General features: G+C 40.7%; 1 protein-coding gene across 1 annotated transcript; it reads left to right on the forward strand.

The window, feature by feature from the left end:
* Positions 1-2,360: 2,360 nt before the first annotated feature.
* Positions 2,361-5,940, forward strand: LOC138853977 (uncharacterized; the record flags this gene model as incomplete). Its single annotated transcript, XM_070094194.1, is given in 2 exon segments — positions 2,361-4,197; positions 4,763-5,940. Coding segments are annotated over 2 exon segments (1,998 nt in total), but the record flags the coding sequence as incomplete, so codon positions are not given.
* Positions 5,941-11,718: the final 5,778 nt, after the last annotated feature.

Here is an 11,718-nt window from a genome sequence, read left to right on the forward strand (position 1 = left end):
TGTCCTTTCCCCTACCTAGGAACTAGCGCGCCTGTGGGAGAAATCACGAAGGCTAAAAAGAGGAAGGGCAAAAGGGAGGGGTGAGGAGGAGGAGGAGGAATGGAAAAAGGGGAGGATGGGATAGGGGAGGGGAGAATGGGGGGTAATTAGGTTCGGTCTGAGGAAGAAGACCGACAGGGCTAATTCCTCAGACCAAGAGCCTCTTCACCACGCCAAGGAGCCCCCCTTGAAGAGGCATCCATTCATTGCCCACTCCCTTTCTAGGCAAGATGCTACATATGACTGGGATCCCTCCCTTAGACCTAACTACTACTATGGCTGACCTGTACTTATCCAGCAGCTCCTCTCTCCTGCCCTTCCCAATGTCATTACCCGCAGCACTAAGATAATGGGCTTGTTCCCATTACCTGCCATAATAATATCCAATCTGCTGACTATGTCACCAGCTCCAGGAAGACACACTGTCTGACTTTTCTGTCTGTTACAAAATGCACGGTCCATATATCTTACCTGAGAATTGCCTACTATTAAAATATTCTTACCTTGATTAGCAGGGGAATCAGTGGTACCTTCAACCTCACTAACCACTGAAGTACACTCGTCTTGGAGAACAAAGAATCGATTTCCTACCTTCACATCTTCTCTATTAACTCTCATCTTCCTTCTTCCTGAACTGTGAACCACTTGCCACTTAAAGTGGCTGCCATTATCACTGCTGGTGACCATTTCCTCCTTACCGGCTATATCCTTCTCACACTCGCTCCCAAACTCATCTATGCGAAGCTTCAGCCTCCTATTTTCCTCCTGAAGTAGAATCTCCTTCAACACTTGAACCTGAGATTCTAAAACACTACAACAAGCCATGGTTCTTGTGTCCTGGGAGTGCCTTTTCCTCCTGAGTAATGTAGGTCCTGTTTGGCATTTTCTTCCAGAGCAGGCCTGCTTCATCACAATTAAACACTTGTTGGGGTTGGAATTTTTCAGCTTCACCATGCCTTATCACACTGTGTATGCTAGTACGATTCTTAAATCTCTCAAACTAACCTTTGCTGGCCTTAAATTCACCAATATGAGAACTAGTTCCAAGCATTTTTTCCTGTTCACCTGGGTGTTAGTCAACTGGTGTGGGTCGCATCCTGGGGGACAAGATTAAGGACCCCAATGGAAAAAAGTTGCAGTCCTCGATGCCGGACTGACTTTCTTGGGTTATCCTGGGTGGCTAACCCTCTGGGGTTAATTGTTTCTCGATAAGCCACACCAACAACAGTCTCTCCACATCTTCGAGTAGTACAGCTGACGGTGGTGCAGCAACAGCTGATGGTGATGCAGCAACAGCTGACTGCGGTGCAGCAACAGCTGATACAGCGGCAGCTGACAGTAGTGCAGCAGCAGCTGACCATGGTACGATAGTATTTCTCACCCTTTTTACCACAGGGTTGGCACTAGAAGCTTTCTTGGGGCCCATGGTGGCTTATTTAGTGGTTACAAGCGCTAAAAACAATGGAATAATACAATATATATCACAGGTACACGTGGAATCGACTGCAACGGCTTGTAAACAATGGCACACTGGCTATACATGGAGTCTTGGAGTGACTGGGCCCACTCAGGGTGCATGGACACATTAGGGACGAAAGCCTTTAGACAAGTTTCTCTCCGTTGGCAGAGCCAATATTTTGATGCCAAAGAGCGCTGTTAGCGATTTTGGCATTAGTCGATGCCGCCGTTGGTTGAGGATCCACTGTACATGCACAGTACATTCATTACTTACCTTAAGATATTTGTAGTCTTAATGTAGGGCAAGAAGTTAGTAGTATTTATTGTAGGAAGTCAGGTGTGGTAGCTCCTATACACCAGCTACCATACCTACACGAAATATACGACAAACTTGAAGTGCGATTATTATTACCATCGACATACCTTGTTCACCGAGTTTACAGTGTAGAGATACAGAGCTCACGGAATATGTAAATGGAATGGCACGTGGTGACTGTATTAGCAAGTCAGGTGGGGGGGGGGGAGCCATATAACGAGTTTTGGTCATAATTTGAAATGTCTATTAGTAAAATGCCATCAGGCGAAATGCCGTAAAGCAGAGCCCTACTGTACATGTGTATGTGTGTGTAATTATATATATACATATATATATATATATATAAACATTTTTTTTTTTTTGTTGCTCCAACAGCCTAGTCCATGACAAGATTTATCTAGGGCTTGCCTGGTCAGCCATGCTGTTGGTGGTCTACTAACCCATGTGTCCATCACAGCCTGGTTGATATGACACCAAGCAGTGCATGCATGCATACTATATATTACCTTTCCAAGTGACCTGTACTAAATTGAAACCTCGCATTTCAGATTCCTACTCTCAGATGGGCGAGACCGGAGATGAAGATGATTCTGATGATGATGACTCTCGACCTTTTAGTCTTTTTGAGGTTACAGATTATGGTCGAGTGTGTCAGGATCTAAGTTTAGCCCTTCAGTCAGATGTGGCAAATAAGAATCTCCACGAACTAGCCAAGATTCATGATTTGTATCGCACACTTGCCCGTCAAAGTCCGAGAGTCCATGCTGGAGGTCCAAGGCTGCAAGCTGCTACATTGGCAGAAATATTAAACAGTCATGACTCCTTATTGGAGGATCAGAAACCTCCACTAGAAGATGACAGCATATGCAGTGAACCAGCACAGGCCGGAAGGAAACTCTGTCGACATTGCAACAAGAAGCAGTTGCATCATGGTGACAGCATTCTTAAATTAGAATCTGCCCTTAGGAGCAAATCGCAGTGGTTGAGCCGACCTTTAGAAACATTGGAAGATTCTGCCAGTGATAAGTGCATAGGAACTGATGAACTAGATTTTCCTGAAGAGCACTGCACTTGCGATGTACAAAGTGATCTTGTACCATATATTCCTTCTATGTTTTTCAATTTTTCATCGGTGCATAACCATCATGTTACATTAGACCCTACCCTGACACACCAAGCTTCAGAAGTTAGTCTCCATTTAAAAGACGCACCATTGGTAGACTCGACAGAAAAGCTGGCAGACAGAGTACCCATAAATGGTGTGTCATTACCAGAGTTTATAGAAGATGTAGAAGCAAATGTTGTGCTTTGCAACCCAGTGCAATACGACTATAGCAAAGATGATGATTTAATAGATGTCAATGATGAGCGAACTGTAACTGGTAAAAGTGATAATGAAAGTGACTGTGTTAGTAATATAAGTGAAGATTCAGAATATATGATGCAAACTTCTAAACTTTCCAAATTTCTTTGTGTAGGTGTTGGTAAAAGTAAATCAAAAACCCCTTACAAAGTAGCAAAGCAAAATAATAATAAAATAGTTGAAAATAAGAAAAATATGGCAAAAATAAAAGATTCCAAAGTTAAAAATCAAGTCAAAAGCAGAGAAAATTCTAAATCTCCAGATCGCAATTCAAAAAACTTGATAAAGTCTCCCTCCCGAGTGGTCTCACAAAGTGCAGCTAAGCAGTGTGTTAATAGAAGAGGTGATACAGTAGCAGTGCGCACACGCTGGGGTAAATCTGCTCGTGTAGGTGCAGTCAGACCTCCAGCTGTTGTGAGCACTAGGGGTAACTATCGGTATACGTGCACCTTGATGTATCCCCCCGATGCTCCTACACCCACCGAGGGTTACGACTCTGGTCACGATTCCGGTGCAGCTACTCAGGGTAGTGCTACTCCTATGGAAAACGCCGAGGCTTGGAGGACTACTCAAAATCTCCAGCCACATCAACATCATCATCATCATCATCAGCACCCAGCAGCAAACAATGGATCTCTTGGCACTAACCCATCCTTGGGCGAGTCTTCTGGTTATGAGAGCATTCCACGAGACTCCGAGTGCTCCTCGTTCAGTTCCTCTCAAGACTCGGAGATGGACGATGAACACCGAAGGGATGCCCAGGCTCAATCTTTTTTACACCCACAAACTCGATCAAAACCTCATCAGGTTTTAAATACTCCATCGACAGTGAAGGTTGAGGAGTGGTCCGAGGAGGATGTTAAAAGGTATGAAGGTCGGCCATGTGCAGCTGAAATCCCTCAGCTGAGAGCATCTCGTCAGCAGATTTTGTCTTTGAAATCTGCTCAAAGATCACTGAAAGCTGACTTGGCACAGGCTAAAGGAAATCTCAACGTTCCTGCTGACTCCTGGAGCTACGAACGTAAGTCAAATGTACGTATGCAATTGCACTCCTTTTGTTTTTTTTTGTAGATTTAAGTTTTATTTTTCTTATGTTTAACTTGAGCTAAAATTATGTCGAGTAATTAGCAGATACACTCGTTAGTGCAGTAATTTAAATTAGTATGTAGAATCTGCACTTAATCCAACAAAGTAGATACATTTTTTCTTAGAGTACGTGAAGTAGAGCCATTACTATTGTTTTGAAGACATTATATGTGAACCTGGCTCTCTAGAATTGGTGCCTTGTTAATTTTGTGGGAATTATCCTTTTCCATACATGGTTTTATAAGCATTCCATTTTTTTTTATTTAGCTTAATAGATTGCTTTAGTAGTAGATAATTGCATATTTAATGCAGTTACTTTCTAGAAACATTTAGTTGGTTTCAGTAGAAAGTAGATTTTGTTCTTATTGTGGTGCAAGTAACTCGTATATGAAAAACAACCTTTATCACAGTAGTGTAAGCTGACATATATAACCACGGTGCTGTACCTACAGACATGCTCTGTATAACATTTAGTAATACAATGTGTATTCCCCTTGCAGTACACGTAAAAGAGGATTCACCACTGGATCATCGCACTTTTGTGGAAGCACTCGCGAGGGAGACTATCATCTTACAAAAGCGCGTAGCAGCCGCCCGGAGTCGTGTCCTTATTGTTACAGCTTTCTTGCCTAGAGAACGACGTGAAACTCTCATCAACTGACATTGGGGGGCTGTTTATGCGCATTATAATCCACTTTTTGTTTTTTGTTTGTTCAACAACTCATAAATTATGTTAATTGACAGCAAGAAAGTCTATATACAATATGAACTTTATTCAATCTTAGACCAAAATTATTTAGGGAACTTAAAATGGTTTATTTTGCCTAGCTCAGGTTATCATGGTATAGGACATACATGTGATCAAGAGGATATTAATGTATCAGACGAACTGCAAAGTTATATATACACTAACGATCTCAGCTACATTATGCTAAATTGGTTTTAGGAAAGGCTATAAAATTACACACTTGGCATTACTGACTTCAGTTTTCATAAGAATGGGTATAATAATTTTTGTTTAGCATCAGCTACTTTCAACTGCCAAAGTGTATGCAAGGAAATATTTAAATATTGAAATTAATTTGTGAAACTTATTTGTATTCTTTGTACCAACAACAAGTCCCACTTGATGTACTTGTGGCAATAGAAAAATAATAATACCATAGAGTAAACAATTTGAAATTGATCATTGATCAGTCTTAAGGAAAATGGGATCCTTTTTATTAATAAAAGTAAAATCTTTATGCACCAATTGGCCCATAACATTAAGAAGTGTCCTGCTAGAATTGTTATAGCCATAAATGTATTAAAGAATTTTTTTCCATTTTTTCTTTTATGATCAAGGTTCAATAGTTTATATTGTTTATTCAATGTCAATAGAATAGCTTTTTGGTGAATGTGATTCTTATTGTATATTTATGAGCAATTGTTTCTTGCATACAGGTGATTATGCAGGATTATCTCAGTTGCATAATGTGTGATTTGCTTGAATCGAATGCACAGAATACACATTAATATATATTGAATGTACATTGGTAGATAGTGAAATACATAGAGGTTTGTCCACAAACAAATTACAGAGAGGTATGTATGAACTGTATCTCTTTTCTATATTTATAAAGGTGGTCTTTTTGCCAGCATAGTCATGTATTGTGTAAAATAAATGATTGTTTAGTTACATATGTACTGACTGACTTACCTAATCCATCCTTTATTCCCTTCCCCTCTCCCCCAGGATATTTTTAATGAGACACTCTTACACTGTTGTAATTTTTAGGTCTTTTCACTCAAATATTCACATAAAAGCTAGGTATATTTCTAGTCACTGAGTGGCCCAATAGTGTTATCCTATAAGCTCAGAAGTAGAGAAACTTCAGCTATACTGCCTCAAGAGACCTAAGAGCTATAATTCATCTCTTCTCCAAGACGCCCAGGACACTTAAGCCTAGCATATGTAGTTTGAGATCCTTAAAAGGCCAAGGAACTGAACTCAGCTCAGTCAAACATTGCAAAAATACATCAAGAGGCAGAGGCTCTGCATCCTAACCCTTAAACTGGTGGTCATACACATATAGGTCAGAGGGATCACTCAAATCTTTGGTACTGTCAGTGCCAAAGATTTACCATAAATCATATAATCCTCAATTTTTTTGTAACCAGCAAATTTTGACCTAGACATGAGTATGTATGGGGTGGGTTTGCACAGCAGTACTGAATACAAGAAATTCTCCCCATTCAGTACACGACAAGAACAGCTAACTTCTGACCCTTCGTCTGGGTTAAAATAGTCACTTGGGGCATTTGTTTTCATCGTTTTATTGGTCATTTCTTGGTGCCCACAAATACACCAAATTTATGATGACATTACCTGCAATGGGTATCAAACTGGTAAGAAATGGTCAATTTTGGTTACTTTTCCTGATAAAGAGTGTAGGGCTTTCCCCCCCCCCCTCCCCAGTCTGTTTTGTGGGTTTACTAGGTCAGCTTCATTTATTGAGACAACACAAACCACAATCAAGTATTTATGGTTTAACAGAAAAACTAAGAAAAAACATTGAATTTTTGTGTGAAATGACTGATCAAAACAATGGAGGACAAATGTTATATAGGAAATTTCTGGGGATATGATTATAGATAAGGTAGTAGGTTGGTAGACAGCAACCACCCAGGGAAGTACTACCGTCCTGCCAGATGACTGAAACAGAAACCTGTAACTGTTTTGCATGATAGTAGGATTGCTGGTTTCTATTTCTGTCTCATAAACACGCTAGATAACAGGGATATCTTGCTACTCCTACTTACACTTTGGTCACACTTCACAGACACTCACATGCATATATATATATACATACATCTAGGTTTCTCCTTTTTCTAAATAGCTCTTGTTCCTCTTTTTTTCCTCTGTTGTCCATGGGGAAGTGGAAAAGAATCTTTCCTCCATAAGCCATGCGTGTCGTATGAGGCGACTAAAATGCCGGGAGCAATGGGCTAGTAACCCCTTCTCCTGTAGACATTTACTAAAAAAGATAAGAAAAACTTTATAAAACTGGGATGCTTAAATGTGCGTGGATGTAGTGCAGATGACAAGAAACAGATGATTGCTGATGCTATGAATGAAAAGAAGTTGGAGGTCCTGGCCCTAAGTGAAACAAAGCTGAAGGGGGTAGGGGAGTTTCGGTGGGGGGAAATAAATGGGATTAAATCTGGAGTATCTGAGAGAGTTAGAGCAAAGGAAGGGGTAGCAGTAATGTTGAATGATCAGTTATGGAAGGAGAAAAGAGAATATGAATGTAAATTCAAGAATTATGTGGATTAAAGTAAAGGTTGCATGCGAGAAGTGGGTCATAATAAGCGTGTATGCATCTGGAGAAGAGAGGAATGCAGAGGAGAGAGAGAGATTTTGGGAGATGTTAAGTGAATGTATAGGAACCTTTGAACCAAGTGAGAGTAATTGTGGTAGGGGACCTGAATGCTAAAGTAGGAGAAACTTTTAGAGAGGGTGTGGTAGGTAAGTTTGGGGTGCCAGGTGTAAATGATAATGGGAGCCCTTTGATTGAACTTTGTATAGAAAGGGGTTTAGTTATAGGTAATACATATTTTAAGAAAAATAGGATAAATAAGTATACAAGATATGATGTAGGGTGAAATGACAGTAGTTTGTTGGATTATGTATTGGTAGATAAAAGACTGTTGAGTAGACTTCAGGATGTACATGTTTATAGAGGGGCCACAGATATATCAGATCACTTTCTAGTTGTAGCTACATAGAGTAAAAGGTAGATGGGATACAAGGAGAATAGAAGCATCAGGGAAGAGAGGTGAAGGTTTATAAACTAAAAGAGGAGGCAGTTAGGGTAAGATATAAACAGCTATTGGAGGATAGATGGGCTAATGAGAGCATAGGCAATGGGGTCGAAGAGGTATGGGGTAGGTTTAAAAATGTAGTGTTAGAGTGTTCAGCAAAAGTTTGTGGTTACAGGAAAGTGGGTGCGGGAGGGAAGAGGAGCGATTGGTGGAATAATGATGTGAAGAGAGTAGTAAGGGAGAAAAAGTTAGCATATGAGAAGTTTTTACAAAGTAGAAGTGATGCAAGAAGGGAAGAGTATATGGAGAAAAAGAGGTTAAGAGAGTGGTGAAGCAATGTAAAAAGAGCAAATGAGAGAGTGGGTGAGATGTTATCAACAAATTTTATTGAAAATAAGAAAAAGTTTTGGAGTGAGATTAACAAGTTAAGAAAGCCTAGAGAACAAATGGATTTGTCAGTTAAAAATAGGAGAGGAGAGTTATTAAATGGAGAGTTAGAGGTATTGGGAAGATGGAGGGATTATTTTGAGGAATTGTTAAATGTTGATGAAGATAGGGAAGCTGTGATTTCGTGTATAGGGCAAGGAGGAACAACATCTTGTAAGAGTGAGGAAGAGCCAGTTGTGAGTGTGGGGGAAGTTCGTGAGGCAGTAGGTAAAATGAAAGGGGGTAAGGCAGCCGGGATTGATGGGATAAAGATAGAAATGTTAAAAGCAGGTGGGGATATAGTTTTGGAGTGGTTGGTGCAATTATTTAATAAATGTATGGAAGAGGGTAAGGTACCTAGGGATTGGCAGAGAGCATGCATAGTTCCTTTGTATAAAGGCAAAGGGGATAAAAGAGTGCAAAAATTATAGGGAGATAAGTCTGTTGAGTATACCTGGCAAAGTGTATGGTAGAGTTATTATTGAAAGAATTAAGAGTAAGACGGAGAATAGGATAGCAGATGAACAAGGAGGCTTTAGGAAAGGTAGGGGGTGTGTGCACCAGGTGTTTACAGTGAAAAATATAAGTGAACATTATTTAGATAAGGCTAAAGAGGTCTTTGTGGCATTTATGGATTTGGATGTGGCATTTATGGATTTGGAAAAGGCGTATGACAGGGTGGATAGGGGGGCAATGTGGCAGATGTTGCAGGTGTATGGTGTAGGAGGTAGGTTACTGAAAGCAGTGAAGAGTTTTTACGAGGATAGTGAGGCTCTTTAGAGTATGTAGGAAAAAGGGAAATTATTTCCCAGTAAAAGTAGGCCTTAGACAAGGATGTGTGATGTCACCGTGGTTGTTTAATATATTTATAGATGGGGTTGTAAGAGAAGTGAATGCGAGGGTCTTGGCAAGAGGCGTGGAGTTAAAAGATAAAGAATCTCACACAAAGTGGGAGTTGTCACAGTTGCTCTTTGCTGATGACACTGTGCTCTTGGGAGATTCTGAAGAGAAGTTGCAGAGATTGGTGGATGAATTTGGTAGGGTGTGCAAAAGAAGAAAATTGAAAGTGAATACAGGAAAGAGTAAGGTTATGAGGATAACAAAAAGATTAGGTGATGAAAGATTGGATATCAGATTGGAGGGAGAGAGTATGGAGGAGGTGAATGTATTCAGATATTTGGGAGTGGACATGTCAGCAGATGGGTCTATGAAAGATGAGGTGAATCATAGAATTGATGAGGGGAAAAGGGTGAGTGGTGCACTTAGGAGTCTGTGGAGACAAAGAACTTTGTCCTTGGAGGCAAAGAGGGGAATGTATGAGAGTATAGTTTTACCAACGCTCTTATATGGGTGTGAAGCATGGGTGATGAATGTTGCAGCGAGAAGAAGGCTGGAGACAGTGGAGATGTCATGTCTGAGAGCAATGTGTGGTGTGAATATTATGCAGAGAATTCGTAGTTTGGAAGTTAGGAGGAGGTGCGGGATTACCAAAACTGTTGTCCAGAGGGCTGAGGAAGGGTTGTTGAGGTGGTTCGGACATGTAGAGAGAATGGAGCGAAATAGAATGACTTCAAGAGTGTATCAGTCTGTAGTGGAAGGAAGGCAGGGTAGGGGTCGGCCTAGGAAAGGTTGGAGAGAGGGGGTAAAGGAGGTTTTGTGTGCGAGGGGCTTGGACTTCCAGAAGGCATGCGTGAGCGTGTTTGATAGGAGTGAATGGAGACAAATGGTTTTTAATACTTGACGTGCTGTTGAAGTGTGAGCAAAGTAACATTTATGAAGGGGTTCAGGGAAACCGGCAGGCCGGACTTGAGTCCTGGAGATGGGAAGTACAGTGCCTGCACTCTGAAGGAGGGGTGTTAATGTTGCAGTTTAAAAACTGTAGTGTAAAGCACCCTTCTGGCAAGACAGTGATGGAGTGAATGATGGTGAAAGTTTTTCTTTTTCGGGCCACCCTGCCTTGGTGGGAATCGGCCAGTGTGATAATAAAATAAAATAAATAATGATTATAGAACAAGAGGGAAGGTTGCTTTACTATAGTGGCTAGAATACCTATAATATTTGTTTTAGATTTTTTAATTGGAATTTGTTAAAGTGTGTACAGTTAGCTAAATTAAACAACTTCTGATGGGTGAATTGGAAGTTTTGTGACCAATTATCTACCTACCTACCTGGAGGGCATTCCAGGGATCAACGCCCCTGCAGCCCGGTCCACTACCAGGCCTCCCGGCGATGGATAGTACAGAAAGTATACTAGTGAAATAGTTAAGAAATAGATTGGTTTGAAAGTGGAACTGTCCTAAAATAGGCTTCACAATAGGCATATTACATAAAGTTCTCCCTGACTTAATTTCATGTCTGCATAACTGCTTAAGTATTATAGCAGTATTGACTTTTTTGGTGATGTTATCTTTAGGAAAAGATTTGCTAAAATTTAAAACCAAACCAATTTTTCATAAATCCAGACATAGAAGGGTCTTTCAATTTGGGGCCTGCCAAAAGTTTATGCTGAACTTCCTCAACAAGACCTAGAAGCTGTAATGCCACCCTCCCAACCCCTCAAGAGGTGCTTCGACATCTATGAGGGGCTTTTGAATCTAAGAATTGCACCTATCCTTATCTTCCTTGGATCAAACTCGCTGGCTTCTCATTTTCCATGTGCTATATAATCCCCTACAACTTTAACACCCAAAATTATAAAAAATCAACACTAAGAGGTTTAGAACATTCTCTAAAGAACCAGAAACTTGCAAGCAACAGCCTCAGGAGGCCCCACCTGCCTAGTCAAACTGAAAATCAAGATAAATCCAACAAAACTACTGCATACTGAGGTTTCACTGTATGAATAGATGTGCCTTTTTGCCTCCTCCCCCCCCCCCCCCCCGAAAAAAAAAAAAACATTTTCATTTAATACAAGTTTGAGAGAGACATTACAACACTTGAGAATTAAGAGTAATGTATTGGGTATTAGAATTACATTGCTCTGTGCAGATAAAAAGGAAGGGGGAGGGGTCTATTTCTCTTTACTTCAGCTTAACACTCAAATACAGTGGTCCCTCGCTTTTCGTAGTTCTCGGCAATCGTAAATTTCGCCAATCATGGGGGTATTTTCGTATAAACATGGACTCGCTTTTCATAGGTTGACTCGCGAATAGTAGTTCGTCCAGGACGCTTACGCATGGTGTGAGCAGAGGAGGCCTCCCTACCCAGCCAGTCTGGCATTGTTTAC

This window comes from Cherax quadricarinatus, chromosome 44 (assembly GCF_038502225.1).
Source record: "Cherax quadricarinatus isolate ZL_2023a chromosome 44, ASM3850222v1, whole genome shotgun sequence".
Lineage (NCBI taxonomy): Eukaryota > Metazoa > Arthropoda > Malacostraca > Decapoda > Parastacidae > Cherax > Cherax quadricarinatus.